General features: G+C 42.2%; 1 protein-coding gene across 2 annotated transcripts in view; it reads left to right on the plus strand.

Annotated features, from left to right (window-relative positions):
* Positions 1 to 14,572, plus strand: part of erfl3 (Ets2 repressor factor like 3) — a 163,363-nt gene extending 148,791 nt beyond the window's left edge. For both annotated transcript variants that reach the window (XM_062063895.1, XM_062063894.1), the window contains exons 3-5: positions 5,606 to 5,721; positions 5,841 to 6,973; positions 7,047 to 14,572. In XM_062063895.1, the coding sequence (XP_061919879.1) occupies positions 5,606 to 5,721; positions 5,841 to 6,973; positions 7,047 to 7,709 (1,912 nt within the window). In that variant the 3' untranslated portion in view covers positions 7,710 to 14,572. The remainder of the gene's footprint in view (positions 1 to 5,605; positions 5,722 to 5,840; positions 6,974 to 7,046) is intronic.
* Positions 14,573 to 16,577: the final 2,005 nt, after the last annotated feature.

Below are 16,577 nucleotides of genomic sequence, written 5' to 3' on the forward strand. Positions count from 1 at the left end.
ATTACACACCTTACACACATTACCATGAATTGATTAACGTGGACCCCGACTTAAACAAGTTGAAAAATGTATTCGGGTGTTACTATTTAGTTGTCAATTGTATGGAATATGTACTGTACTGTGTAAACTGTACTGTTTCATATAATGTATTATTTTCCTTTGCAATCTGCTAGTAAAAGTTTCAATCAATCAATCAAAAAACCTGCAAATAAGATGGAAAATTAGAGGGAACATTGTTTGGGGGTATCCATAATACGCCGATAGGGAGAAGTTTTTATTTACATGATAAGTCTGATGTGTCTTTACCTCCGTGGCGGAGGCTCCGCCGAACCCTTGAGGCCGACTCACCGAACCCCTAGGGTTCGATCGAACCCAGGTTAAGAACCACTGCTCTAGACTCTTATTTATCTGTAGCATGGTTAAATCTGCATGTCAAAGTGAACACATTAAGCACAAATTTGTATGTTGTTTCAAGCGAGCTTCGCATTAGCATGTTTCCTTGTCGTCTGCTGCTCTCTTGCTTGATGTGTCGCATTTCAGAATCAGAATAGTTTTTTATTGCCATTGTTTGAGAACAGGTTCACAAACTAGGAATTTTTCTTGGTGCAATCGTGCAACATAAAACACATATAACACAGAATAGGTAATAAAATGAGCTGTAATTTAGTTTAATGTATTTTAGCCTCTTTCTCCAGTTATAGCCGTAATTGTGGTGATAGTAACTTAGAAGGCCCGCTCTGCGTTGAGTATGGACATACACAAACCGTTAGCAGTTGCTTGTCAACAAAAAGGACCAAACTGCAAGGTATGAGCCACAATTGATCATTTTTGTGATCCACATTGGTTGGGATCTGGCAAACACAAACTTTTCCACAGAAATTGGCCAATAATGATCGGTGGCCGATCGATTAGAACAGAGTGGCATCTTTTTGCCATCTTTTCTGACTTGGACTAAGTCAACAAATTGTCCTAGCCCTATTGCACGGCCATCATATTGTATTAGTGCGGTGATGCTTTTTAGAACTTAGTAATGTTAATCCGGTGATGTTGTATAATTCACAGTAATTACACAGTGCCGCTTGTTGCCCTTTACTCTTGCAGTTGTGTTTTTGTTGTGTTTGCCCTGGAGAGATGGCAGTCAACTGTGGAGGAGGATTGATGAGTCACAAAGAGATAACGTGACAGGAGAACAAGTCAATTAGTCTTTGTTTCAGTGCAAAAAAAAAAAAAGAGTTCTGTGGAAAAGTCCTTATAAGATGGGGGTAAAGTGCAACATCTCCCCCTCCCAGACACACACTCGACTATCATTCAGCGTAATGATAGTCAATTGATGCCTATTAACTTTTGTGTGCCTGGACTTAACTCATGCCAGCAGAGTGCTACATGTTGCACGGTGGCAGCATCAAAGCACACTGACACACCAGATGTGAAGAACACAGCACGACCAGGTAGTAGTGGTCGTTCTGATGAACGCTGGGCGCCTTTGGACCCGCTCTTTATCTCTGGCTGCGTCTCCCGGAGCGTGTGAAGGTTGGCGGCTGGGGATCTAGAGGTTACATAAAGAGGATGTGGATCCCGGGAAGAAAAGCTAGAGAGACGTTACATAAAGAGCTGTAGCTGGACAAAGGTTAATAAAAACGCAGCCTTGTACTTTAGGCAATTGCTATGGGAGCGAGCGGAGGGAGGAGAAAAAACCACAGAATGGATGTTACATAAACGAATAAAGACTGGATGAGTTATTGGCGGCTTTTCTTTGGTGTTATGTAAACAGATGATTTCCATCCCTCCACGTAGAAAACAAGGGTTCCTGGTGTGACACATTATACGACAACACCTTATCACTTTACAAGACAAAAAGTTTGACAATCCACCAAGGCTCAAAATTGCCTTCAGTGACTACAATAGAGCTGGCTTTTCACCTGCTAATTGTTTACTGTCTCCATAAACATACCCTGGTGTGCTGCTGCTCTGTCATGCAACACTCTGTAATATCTGTCTTTTGCAGATGTGTGCTTCTTAAGGGGTCTTAAGTAGAGCTGTCAAAAATAACGAGTTAATTTGATTAAACCCAATTAATATTGCATTAATCATGTACAGTACAGGCTAAAAGTTTGGACACCTTCTCCTCATTCAATACGTTTTCTTTATTTTCATGACTATTTACATTGTAGGTTGTCACTGAAGGCATCAACACTAGGAATGAACACATGTGGTACTTATGTGTACTTAAATAACTGAAAACATGTTTTATATTCTAGTTTCTTCAAAATAGCCACCCTTTGCTCTGATTACTGCTTTGCACACTCTGGGCATTCTCTCGATGAGCTTAAAGCACACCTGTGAAGTGAAAACCATTTCAGGTGACTACCTCTTGAAGCTCATCGAGAGAATGCCAAGAGTGTGCGAAAAAGTAATCAGAGCAAAGGGTGGCTATTTTGAAGAAACTAGAATATATTTTTTTTTTGTTAAGTACATAACCCCACATGTGTTCATTCATAGTTTTGATGCCTTCAGTGACAATCTACAATGTAAATAGTCATGAAAATAAAGAAAAAGCATTGAATGAGAAGGTGTGTCCAAACTTTTGGCCTGTACTGTATATACGCGGCTAAATTGCGCAATTAATTTTGACCGTGCATGCTCCTTTACCTTAACTGTGGATGGTTACCTGAAAGACGGCACAGGTTGTTAGGTCAATTATAATAATAAGGTCAAAGCAAATGTCAGTGCAAAAATGATTGAGAAGACTGTTGTGCTCGCTGGAAAATATTACTTCAAAATAAACCCAGATGGAACTTTAGGTAAAACTGTTTCCAAGTTTTGAGCAAGTAAGTGACATGCATTTGACTAAAACAATTGATAAATGTTACTGATGACATTCTGACAGTAACATTGCATTGGAGTGCACATATTGGAGACTTGTTTAGTTCATTTAAATTATGCAAGCGAGTAATAATTTGCAATTAATCCAGGATAGTCCAAATTCAAAAGTGTGATTAATCTGATTGTCAAAAAAAAAATCATTTGACAGCACAAGTTTTCAGCAAAGTCAATTCGCATTAGGTGCGCTAGTTTAAAATAAACTATAGAGTAAGATCAGTATCTTCTGTAGGAGTGGGACAACAATATCAATACACTTGCGTCATATATCCATATTTTCTGGCTATCTGGCTATGTCTGGCTTTTGGCGGTTTGTAGATGTTTTAGAGGGTTTTATGGGCGCAGTAGAGGACACTCCATCTGTTGACTCAATTTTTAGCTATTCATTTACGATTTGGAATGCATAAAAAAAGCCAGGCATATGTGTTCTTGTCTTACATAGGGATTGTGAATGATAAACAGCACATCTCTTTTCAATGTTTGCGTATTTCCAGTATGACTGATCTGATAATATGGTCAGAGTGCAGAAGCAGTTCTCCAGTGAAATCATCCGACACCGAATCTATGGAAATTGCTGAAGATGCTTGGAGCTGAATATTCAAATTTTGGGGCATTTTGTGATGTTTAGACTGTATTTTTACATACAGTACTTTGTTGATTGTAAATACAATTGGATATGGTTTAATGGATAGAATGAAGCACAAATAAGCATATGAAGCAGGGCTGTCAAACAATTGAAATATTTCATCGCAATTAATTGCAGATAGATGTCATTTTTCTGCATTATTAGTGTACCCTCGACAGTGTTTAATACCATGATTGGACAATTAGTATGGGTTAATGAAATGTTGTAGTTTTTTTAAAAACATTATGCTTTTTTAAACAGCTCTAAGCAAATAGGACATAAACACACTTTTAATGAGAATAAAACAATTACCTGTAGTGCGTCAGTGTTTTGACAGATTTTGTAAGAATACAGAATTTGTATTCCTGCTGTTGGAGCACTTGCGTTTAGAAGAGGAGCTACACCAAGTTTACATACCAGTTTCACGTATTAATAACACAAAATGTGGGTTGTTATGATCATGGTTTGATTGTCAAAGATGTTTGGTACTGTAAAATGTGATTTTTCTTCCTGAATAAACGCATGACAATGTTTTAACCTCTATTTTTTTTATTAACATTTAATATTCAGCCTGCTGAACATTCTGTAAATTTGGACAATCGATCAGAGCAGGTTATAAAATAATATACACTTTATTTATATTTGCCAGAAAACTTAGATAGATAATTTAGATAGAAATATCACATATTACTTTCAAATCATCTTTGACAATGCATGGTCTTAATTTAAGGCATTTTAATTTTGTTACTTTCGTTAGACCGGATGTAAAGCGTAGCACTTTTATTGTGAAGCCGGAATTGTGTGACTGGTTTGAGAAGGTGTCTTGACATGATTTTACGATGTGAAAGTCTCCGACAAAAAAAATACTCCCTCTCTACCAGCTTTCTTTTCTGCTGAGTTTTTATTCCATCTTATTAAAGCAGATAGTGTAACAATCTACATTTTATGCTATTATTGCACTCAACTGTAATCCAAACACGGACATGAAGCTCCACTCTGCAAGCGGCAAAGGCGTCAGCAGGCAGTTGCTGCAGTGATGTTGTCTCATGGCGATAGAAGACCCATCCATCCACACATCCATTTTCTACCGCTTGTCACTTATTGGGTAGCAGGGGGTGCTGGTGCCTATCTCAGCTGCACATGGGCAGAAGGCGAGGTACACACTGGACAAGTTGCCACACAGGGCAACACAGATAGAAGACAAAATATTTTTTTCTTGTTAGTAGAACGACTTGCGAAGACTTTTGACATGGGGTTTCCATAATGTAACCTTTTCTTTGTGCATTTCTGCTCGCTATTTTCGGGCTTGTGGCTCAACAGTAATTGAACGCCATTACATTCCCCACGCTACGGAATGGCCCAGGGGTTAAAAAGGAGTCCATACGTGTTAAACAAATGAGTGCTGTTAAAGAAACTTATAGTTAATGCGTTACGATCATGTTAACTTTGACAGCCCTACAATGAAGTCATCTTGTTTTCCCATTATACTGATACTTTAATTGTTTGTAAGTAGGGCTGCAGCTATCTCTTATTTTAGTAATAAAGTAAGCTATCGATTAATTTGTTCAATTAATCAAGTAATCGGATAAAACACACTGTATAGTCCATCCATCCATCCATTTTCTACCGCTTGTCCCTTCTCAATGCGTATTTTAGGTTGAAATAAACAAATATTCTTCTGCTTGACATGAACGTCATTCTTTTTTTTTTAAAGAATGGGTTTCATCATTAATTAAATTTGGCATTTAACATGTGTGTATTAATAAAAATATAAACTCTCCACACCCACACACCACGGCTCTCATGCATGGTGCCGCTGCAGAGACCTTGCAGAAACTATGTCTGTATATTCTAAGTTCCAGGCACTCCATGCGGTCTGGATTGTATCAATTTCTATGAATTGCATTCATTAAATGATTAATCAAAGCAATGGAATAAAAAATTGAAACTTTTTTTCTAATTGATTAATTTAATTAATCGATTATTCGTTGCGGCCCTATTTGTAAGCAAGTAACTGTCACATTTTGCCCTATTGTCAAAATGCTACATGGCATCGTTACTGTAATTTCCACCCTTAATCGTCACGGTGTTCCTCCTCAGATACTACTACAACAAGAGGATCCTCCACAAGACCAAAGGCAAGAGGTTCACCTACAAGTTCAACTTCAATAAACTGGTGTTGGTCAACTACCCCTTCATCGACATGGGCTCCACTGGTAAGTGTAGCGTTGTTGTTTATGTGCCTCCTAATCCTACAATATGATGCCGTGATTATGTCGGATTAGACGAGAAATCTTTTGTTGTTTTTATTCTCTCCCTCTCTCAATTGCTCCAGGAAACGGTGTCCCTCAGAGCGCACCGCCTGTCCCAACCGGTGCAGGGACCCACTTCCGTTTCCCGCCATCAACGCCCTCGGACGTTCTCTCCCCGAACGAGGACCTGCGCAGCCCGGGCGGCCTGTACAGCTCGGTGACCCGCCGGGTGGCGCGTGGCTCTGTGAGCGACTGCAGCGACGGCACTTCTGTCAATTCTGAGATAGATGATGGTAATGCAGGTGGGGGGGAGGAGAGGGGGGAAAGGGTATTGGGCGGAGGAGGGCCTGGTGGAGGAGGAGGGGGCTACAGGAGTATCATCCATCCCCGCTTGACTCATGAATCTCTGTTCCGTATCTACGGAGGAGCGGGCAACCCTGGTGGTCACCCGGGAACCCGTGGTCCCGGCGGGCACCGTATCCACCCTGACTCCTTGTCCCCCTTCCCTGTGTCCCCGCTGCCTGGGCCAGGGGGAGCAGGGCTCCTGGCCCCCCCTCTATCCCCTGCACTAAGCATGACCCCCACATCTCATCTCTACACTCCCTCTCCCACTCTGTCCCCCATGCTGGGCTCCCACTTTTCCTTCAACCCAGAGGACATGAAGCGCTACCTGCAGGCCCACACCCAGTCGGTGTACAACTACGGGCTCAGCCCCCGGGCATTCTTGCAGTACCCTAACATCGTCATCCCTCAACCTCACAGACCCGCCGCCGACAAGGTAGGTCTGAACAGCGACCAAGCAGCGGCGGAGAGAGCAGCGGTGGGAGAGAGGGGAGGCGGGCGACACCACCACAACCCTCTGTCCCACTCCGCCCACCACCACCCGCATCCTCCTCATTCTGCCCATCCTCACCCCCATTCTCACCCGATACACCACGCACTCCACTTGGGTGAGGAGCCCCCACACATGTCGCCCTTCAAGTTCAAGCTGCAGCCACCGCCGCTGGGCCGGAAGCAGCGGGACGGACAGAGTCTGAATAAAGTCAGACAGAGCTCGCTCTCCTCAGGCTCGGGATCCGGGTCCATGTCGTCCACCTCTGGCCTCGGCTCTTCGCTGTCATTTGGCAGTGACCTGAGTTCGGCGAGCGGCTCGGGGCTCATCTCTGCCTCCTCTTCAACACAGTCCCTCAACAGTGCGGGCCTTCCCAAGATAAAGGTGAGTGGTACACGCTGTGATGGGCATTTTAGGATTTTTGTATCTGTTACTTAAATGTGATATGATTGTCCAGGTGGAGCCCATTTCAGACATCGAGTCAGAGGAAGAAGTGGAGGTGACTGACATCAGTGATGAAGACCCAGATGAACGAGATGAAGACTTTGAGCTCTTCGCCCCTCGCCTTTCCAGGGTCGCAAACCACCACCACTACCCCCACCTTTCTAACGGCTCAGCTGCCCACCCGCACCCGTCCCATCCAGATGAGGACGTGGATGAAGATGTTTTCAAAGCACCCGCTCCGCCTCCACCCGGCCTCATGCCTTTCTTCACCTCGCACCACGGATACTCCAACGCTCACCGCGGTCCACCCACCCTTAAGACGGAGCCCAGTGAGCCAGCAGACGGGAGCCCTCCCCTGCCCCAGATGGCGGCTCCCCAGACCAAGTGCATACCCCTCAAGCTGCGCTTCAAGAGGCGCTGGAGCGAAGACCAGCGCATGGAGGCCTCGCAGGAGGAGTCGGACGACAAGAAAGTTCGGCCACAGGAGCAGAGGGAAAGTCAAACTAACGGGCGCATGGAGACGCAGGAGGAGGGGGCCGGCGGTGGGGAAAGGAACAGCCCTCCTCCGATGACATACGAAAGCTCTTTAGCCACACCTTTGGCTTCACTTAGGAAGGTGAGTGCTGACCTACATCGTGCTACCGCTCAGCTGTCTCTGGAGAACAAAGACAGCTGATTGGATGGAACAAGTGAGGATTTTCAAGAGCTTGTAAATGGTTCCTCTCACGTGCAAAGTTCCCTGATTTTAACACCTTCGCACACCTCAAAGACCGCCTTACTATGACTCTACCAGATCCCCAGCAGGTTCTCTGGATCGGGAATTCTTTTGGGACGCATCATTTGGGAGGAAGGAGACTAAGATTCAACTGTCCCAGGAACTGTAAAGCCATGTTTTCACTGAGCAGTACGGTTCAGTTCAGATCACCAGGGTATGTTTTGAAATCCTTTATCTGGCTTCTTTGTGTGTGTTGGTAACCAGGTCAGTTACGTCCATTCCTTATGTCACAACCAATTCTGTCAACCGATAAACAGACTGTCCACTCTTTAGGAACCATACCCTAAAGTAAGGTTGCCCAAAAGTGTTCAATTGCAGAAAATCTTTTACCACTTTCAACAAAGTAAAAAGACAGACTCCTGCGTACCAAACCAAGTAGAATTGAACAGTACTGCTTGGTGGAAAGCGGCATGAACTGGGCTGCAATCAGACAGATAACTCTTTCAAGGATCTTTACCTCCCACCTGGCCAGTGAAGCTCCAAAGTGCAGCTCCCGTCTTTGAAACCCACCCCCGTATCTGTCAGTTTTCCTCAGGGGACCCGTTTTCCCTTTAACCTATACCCACCGCCTCCCTTAACCTGCCGTGCTACCATATGTAAATAGAGGACTTTGACAAGTGCCTGTATTTACAACCCCTCAGCCCCCGGATGCAGGACTTGTATCAAGGGATGGAAAGGAAAGTGGGTCTTCAAGACTGGAGGATGGGGCTGTTGGGCGCCGACATCTCTTAAGACCCCGGCCCGCTCTCTGCTCAGGGAAGCCCGTCGCTGTACGGTTATTGGACTGGTGTACATAAACAAACAGAAAAGTCAGCTGTGAAATGGACTTGTGGTTACAGACTCTTCGTCCTGTCCTCGCTGCTTTCTCCCTGCTGTCTCTCTTTTGCGGACCACTGAGAACATTTGAACCTTGCTTTTGCTCTCGTGTGTTGTTGAAGCAGCAGAGAACCCGCGTTCACCAGCCTAAGCTTGTTTAACAATCATAACACACAGTAGTGTTCAATCAAGCCGACCAGCAAATGACACACAAACATGCACAAACACTGCCTTTAGTTCTTTCACACACCTTTCGCTCTTTCTCCTTATCCAGGTCAGGGATTTCCAAAGTGTGATGCCCAGAAGACCTCAGTTTGAGAAGAATAAACATTAAACCTGCTAAGGTAATCTCATTTACATCAAAGGATGCTAAGGTAATCTCATTTACATCAAAGGCTAAATTCCAGATTTTTAGTTCCTACATTGACTGCGTTTCTACTCACTAAATTTAATCTGATTTCTCAAATAATTGGGCTCAAAAGAAGCATTCTAGGGTCCTTGGAAACACCTTAATCTGATTGTGTTTAGTTTTTAAAAAGTCAAGACTAACACACCTGGATTATGCGATTAGAAGCCAGATCTCTCAAGTGGACCCTCCAGGATCCCGTTCAATGAAAACATAGGAATGAGGGATGAAGAGGAGGCTGTTTATTGGCTTCACAAATTAAAAGAATGGAATATTTTAAAGTGCATCGATGGAAGGAACAAAATAAACTTGGATTTATTTAAGAAGGTAGCTCAGGAAATGGAGAATGCCGGCTTCATTCAAACTCCCAAACAAATACGAGTGGGATCTTGGAAGAGAAGCAGGTATATTAAAGGCAAAGAAGAAGGCGTACACAAAACTTTAAAGTGATCAGCAACAACTCTGTATTCCACACAACTGGCAACAATAGCAACCCTCATTTAAGGCGGTATCGAACAAACTGTGTTTTTCTTCGGACTTAGAACTCCTTCCATCAATCCATAGAATTTACTGAATGAACTTCGAGACATACGAAAGTTTTCTTTCCATTCTCCGTCCAAAAATTCCTTCAAAACATTTCTCTCCACCAGTCTTTGCTTCGGACCCGCTTCCAAGCCAACAATTGCCAGACTTTCTTAGAAGTGCTGTCTTGTTTGTGGCACAGTCTTTGATCTTGTTCCTGATGCTGTCTGCTATTTGACATCAGCATAGCCAGTAGACTTAGACAAACTTTAATGATCCACAAGGGAAATTGTTCAACACAGTAGCTCAGTTACAATGATGGAAAGTGTAAGGATGGAAAGGACAATGCAGGTATAAATAGACTAAATATAGCGATATAAAATATAACATATATACGAATATATACATAATGTGTACAGTATATTATATATACAGATATATTATATTATGTCTATAACATATGTACAATATATAACAATGACAATGTACAATATTACAGTATATGTGACAGCAGCAGCATAAAATAGAGCGTAGATCCGTAATTAGATACGTAATATTGGTCATCTGTGCCAATATTACAGTGGACATCAGGTACAACAGGAACTGGGCTGTTGACTTAGATGCCATGTTTTGGTATGAGGTCTTAGGTCAACTGGACAAGCAATACGTTTATCCACGCTAAAATGAAATAAGCGCCCCCCAGTGTACGGGAGGCATACGGCGTATGGAAACTGAGACTTCCATATTATATTCCAAATCAAACTATTTGAGAAATCAGACTAATTTAGGGCATGGAAACCTGGTCACCGTGGAAAAAAAACGCAGAAATTCAGTTTTCCGGGAAGTAGTAGTGTATTTTATTCTGCGCCACACTTTGAAAACTCCCTGCTGTGAAGTTTCCTGAGACTTGGAACAATGTTAAAGTTAAGTTAAAGTACTCGTGATTGTCTCACACACACACACTAGGTGTGGCGAAATTATTCTCTGCATTTGACCCATCACCCTTGATCACCGCCTAGGAGGTGAGGGGAGCAGTGAGCAGTAGCAGTGGCCGCCCCCGGGAATCATTTTTTGGGTGATTTAACCCCCAATTCCAACTCTTGATGCTGAGTGTCAAGCAGGGACCCATGTCATGTTTTGTCTGAAGGAAAAGAGGCGACGCTTCAGATTTCTTCACGTTTTTAGGCGACATGGAATGTTACAAATGTTTTTGCTCGCAAAGACTTGCGCCCAGGCCGGGTTAAGGTTTCGATTATCAACAAAGCTGCCACCCTGTCTCCGATCTTTGCGGAAACTGGGACTTCACATTTAGGTGTAGAAATACAAAAAAATCTAACTATTTGAGAAGTCAGACTAACTTAGTGCATGGAAACGTAGTCACCGTGGAGAAAACCACAAAAATCTGCAGAAATTCAGTTTTCCGGAAAGTAGTCGACTATTTTATTCTGCGCCACACTTGGAAAACTCCCTGCTGTGAAGTGTCCTGAGATTTAAAACAATGTCGTGTTTTGTCAGATTCCTTCTCGTTTTTAGGAGACATCGAAGCACGGTACAAATGTTTTGCCCGCAAAGACTTGCCCCTGAAACGCTGAAGAAGACGCCATCTTTTCAGGCCGGGTTAAGGTTTTGATTTCCAGCAAAGTTGCCATCCTGTCTCCGATCTTTGCATAAACTGGGACTTCACATTTAGGTGTAAAAATACCAAAAAATCGGAACTATTTGAGAAGTCAGTCTAATTTAGTGCATGGAAACGTAGTCACCGTGGAGAAAAACCACAAAAATCTGCAGAAATTCCGTTTTCCGGGAAGTAGTAGAGTACCGTATTTTCCGCACCATAAGCCGCCCCGTGTTGTAAGCCGCACCTTCAATGAATGGCATATTTCAAAACTTTGTTTACCTATTAGCCGCTCCGTGTTATTAGCCGCACCTACGCTACGCTAAAGGGAATGTCAACAAAACAGTCAGATAGGTCAGTCAAACTTTAATAATATATTACAAACCAGCGTTCTAACAACTCTGTTCACTCCCAAAATGTAATGTGCAAATGTGCAATCACAAAAATAGTAACACTCAAAATAGTGCAGAGCAATAGCAACATCAATAACTCAACGTTGCTCATACGTTAGTGTCACACAACAAGCAAAATAAACATTTAAAGCTCACTTTCTGAAGTTATTACTCATCCACAAATCCCTCGAATTATTCTTCTTCTTCGGTGTGCTTCACTTGTTTTTTGACACCATCTGTGATGTGGACGCGCATGCAGTCGTAGATCAACAGGAACGGCGCTGCGTGAAAAAAGTCACCCGGTCTCTTCGCTCATCTTTTCTTCATCCATCCATCCCTTCGAGTTAGCTTTTATGATGACGCCGGCTGGAAAGTTCTCTTTTGGCAAGGTCTTCCTTTTGAATATCACCGTGGGTGGAAGTTTCTGGCCGTTAGCATGGCAAGCTAAAACCACAGTAGGACGACTTCTCATTCCCTGTGGTGCGAATATTCACCGTACGTGTTCCCGTTGTATCCGCAGTGCGGTTCACAGGAATATCAAAAGTCAGCGGAACCTTGTACGCGTGTCTCTTAGTAGGAGACATTTTGTGGTCTTTACAGAAACACACAAATGAAATGAAACGTAATATCCGCGCGCTTCTTCTTCTACGGGGGCGGGTGCTCACCTTGGCGGTTGCTTACAGTAGAAGAAGAAGCGCTTCCTCTTCTATGGGGGCGGTTGCTTACCGTAGAAGAAGAAGCGCTTCCTCTTCTACGGGGAAAAAAGATGGCGGCTGTTTACCGTAGTTGCGAGACCTAAACTTTATGAAAATAAATATTAATATTAATCCATATATAAGGCGCACCGGGTTATTAGCCGCACTGTCAGCTTTTGAGAAAAATTTTGTTTTTTAGGTGCGGCTTATGGTGCGGAAAATACGGTATTTTATTCTGCGCCACACTTGGAAAACTCCCTGCTGTGAAGTTTCCTGAGACTTGAAACAATGTCGTGTTTTGTCTGAAGGAAAAGAAGCGACGCTTCAGATTTCCTCTCGTTTTTAGGCGACATGGAATGTTACAAATGTTTTTGCCCGCAAAGACTTGCCCCTGTAACATTGAAGAAGGCGCCATCTTTTCGGGCCGGATTAAGGTTTCGATTTTCAGCAAAGCTGCCATCCCGTCTCCGGTCTTCCCAACCTTTGTGGCCCCTGGTCACCCACGATCCAGGCGTGTTTGATTATTAGTGAAACTGTAATCCAGTCTTTCGCTCCCAAGACCAGTTGACACATTGCTGGCAGCAGCTCAATGTTAAAGGGGAGAGAGCGAGGTGTGAAGGGGTTAATCATTAGTGCACAACCTCCTGGAAGCGCCTGTGCACGCTACTCATTCTATGCACACAGTCACGTGAAGACAACTAGGACACCCCAATGGCGCCATCTTTGTGTTGTGTTCAAACTGCTGAGGGAAACATGCGAGCAAACATCAGTTTGATCGTCATTACACAAATACTCAATGATGTTTTTCCACCAATCCTGCTGAAATATTACACGCACATGCTTGGCTGTACCAAATTCTAAGTTACAGCGAGCGTTTTTTTGATTGAGGCTTTTTGTATTACATGGCTCTGCCAAAGCATTTTTAACCACAACCCACAGGGGGCGCCACAGAAGCCATTTACATGTGAAAGAATTAGGAATAGACCGTCACACCGTAATTGACATTGTCCATAGTCCAGACAGATCTATAGATGGACGCCCTCCAGGCAGTCTGTGTAGCTCAGCTGATCAATGTACTCATCAGATCACACACACACACACACACACACACACACACACACACACACACACACACACACACACACTCTGTTTGTAAAACCGCTGCCTTATTACTGACTTTTTTCCTAACCTAGTCCAAAAAAAAAAACAGCACAAAGAAGATAATAAATGTTTCTTAGTTTATGTTTCTGGTGTTAATATCGCTCCTAAAGCCTCCATCTCTACTTGGCATTATTATTATTACTACTATTATTATTAATACGACTTTTTATGTTGTGTACTGTACATCAATCCTCCCTCCTCATCAATTCCACCTGTTTTTTTTTTTTTTATTGTTGTAAAATAACTCAAATGTGTAATTATCCTTTTTTTCTTTTTTTATTATTATTATTTTATTTCTTGTATATTTTTTTCCCCTGGGGGCAGGTAAAAAGGTTGCATCTTTTTTAAAGAAAGATGTGTTGTTTGTTTAAAAAAAAAAAAAAAAAAAAAGTCCTATGTTTTCTTTCACCTCGTTTCCCCCGAGCTGTTGCGTAACACTCCGATGGAGAGATGAGCGCTAATACCGTGACGTAAACCCCCTCCCCCAACCGGGTTGTTTATTTTATTTCTCCCTTTGCCCAAACTTGTAATTAAGTTGTAATCAGGGTTAATTAAAACCAGTTAAAAAGTCAAAACATTGATGCCTGTGTTATTGTCTGCTTGTCTTGTTTATCTGCATGGCTGTTATTATTCTTGCTACTCCCCCGTCACACAAGGAAGTTTAATTACAACAAATAGATGAACATCACTTGACTGAGGCAAAATGATGAAAGTAAGGGAAAATGTCCTTTTTTTTTTTTTTAGGAACAACTTGAATTGATATACTAAACCCAAAACCAGTGAAGTTGGCACGTTGTGTGAATGGTAAATAAAAACAGAATACAATGATTTGCAAATCTTTTTCAACTTATATTCAATTGAATAGACTGCAAAGACAAGATACTTAACGTTCAAACTATAATATTAGCTCATTTGGAATTTGATGCCTGCAACATGTTTCAAAAAAGCTGGCACCAGTGGCAAAAAAGAGTGAGGAATGCTCATCAAACACTTATTTGGAACATCCCACAGGTGAACAGGCTAATTGGGAACAGGTGGGTGCCATGATTGGGTATTAAAGCAGCTTCCATGAAATGCTCAGTCATTCACAAACCAGGATGGGGCGAGGGTCACCACTTTGTGAACAAATGCGTGAGCAAATTGTGTAACAGTTAAAGAACAACATTTCTCAACCAGCTATTGCAAGGAATTTGGGATTTACAGTCCGTAATATCATCAAAAGGTTCAGAGAATCTGGAGAAATCACTGCACGTAAGCGATGATGTTACGGACCTTCGATCCTTCAGGCGGTAATGCATCAAAAGGCGACGTCGGTGTGTAAAGGATATCACCACGTGGGCTCAGGAACACTTCAGAAAACCACTGTCCGTAACTACAGTTTGCCGCTACATCTGTAAGTGCAAGTTAAAACTCTACTCTGCAAAGCGAAAGCCATTTATCAACAACACCCAGAAACGCCGCCGGCTTCACTGGGCCCGAGCTCATCTAAGATGGACTGATGCAAAGTGGAAAAGTGTTCTGTGGTCTGACGAGTCCACATTTCAAATTGTTTTTGGAAACTGTGGACGTCGTGTCCTCCGGACCAAAGAGGAAAAGAACCATCCGGATTGTTCTAGGCGCAAAGTTGAAAAGCCAGCATCTGTGATGGTTTGTATGCAAAAATGTATCAGCGCTGTTTACCCAGCAGGCACAAGACAACAAAACAATGTTGAATTAAGTTCTGATGAGCAACTCAAACCCAACGTTGAAACATGCTTTTTTGAAGACGTTTAATCAATGTTTACTACAACAAATTCTAGTCAAAGATCCTCTAAATGACAGGAGTGCTCAGTTGTTTTGACAGTCTACCACAAAAAAATGCTAGTCAAAGATTCTTTATTTGACAGAGACACTATGCAAGTCCAAGATCCTCCATATGACGGGAGCAGTAAGCTGTTTTTAAGGACCTACTTTAAAAAATACTTGCCAAAGATCCTCTATTTGATAAGTGTTTGGCTGTTTTTTCACAACCTTTCGGAAAAATGTGTTAGTCAAAGATCCTGTATTTGACAGGAATGTACAGCTGTTTTTGTTGATCTACCACAACAAATTTTTGTCAAAGATCCTTTAAACGACAGGAGTGCTCTGTTGTTTTCAACAATCTGCCACTAAAAATACTAGTCAAAGATTCTCTATATGACGGGAGCAGTAAGCTGTATTTAAGGACCCTACTTTAAAAATACTTGCCAAAGATCCTCTATTTGATAAGTGTTCGGCTGTTTTTCCAGAACCTATTGGAAAAATGTGTTAGTCAAAGATCCTCTATTTGATAAGTATTTGGCTGTTTTCCCACAACCTTTTGGAAAAATGTGTTAGTCAAAGATCCTCTATTTGACAGGAATGTACAGCTGTTTTTATTGATCTACCACAACAAATTGTGGTCAAAGATCCTCTAAACGACAGGAGTGCTCTGTGGTTTTCAACAATCTGCCACTAAAAATATTAGTCAAAGATTCTCTATATGACGGGAGCAGTAAGCTGTATTTAAGGACCCTACTTTAAAAATACTTGCCAAAGATCCTCTATTTGATAAGTGTTCGGCTGTTTTTTCCAGAACCTATTGGAAAAATGTGTTAGTCAAAGATCCTCTATTTGATAAGTGTTGGACTGTTTTTCCAGAACCTTTCGGAAAAATGTGTTAGTCAAAGATCCTCTATTAGACAGGAATGTACAGCTGTTTTTATTGATCTACCACAACAAATTGTAGTCAAAGATCCTCTAAACGACAGGAGTGCTCTGTTGTTTTCAACAATCTGCCACTAAAAATACTAGTCAAAGATTCTCTATATGACGGGAGCAGTAAGCTGTATTTAAGGACCCTACTTTAAAAATACTTGCCAAAGATCCTCTATTTGATAAGTGTTCGGCTGTTTTTTCCAGAACCTATTGGAAAAATGTGTTAGTCAAAGATCCTCTATTTGATAAGTGTTCGGCTGTTTTTCCCGAACCTATTGGAAAAATGTTAGTCAAAGATCCTCTATTTGAAAAGTGTTTGGCTGTTTTCCCACAACCTTTCGGAAAAATGTGTTAGTCAAAGATCCTCTATTTAATAAGTGTTCGGCTGTTTTTCCAGAACCTATTGGAAAAATGTGTTAGTCAAAGATCCTCTATTTGATAAATGTT

This window comes from Entelurus aequoreus, linkage group LG11 (genome assembly GCF_033978785.1).
Source record: "Entelurus aequoreus isolate RoL-2023_Sb linkage group LG11, RoL_Eaeq_v1.1, whole genome shotgun sequence".
Lineage (NCBI taxonomy): Eukaryota > Metazoa > Chordata > Actinopteri > Syngnathiformes > Syngnathidae > Entelurus > Entelurus aequoreus.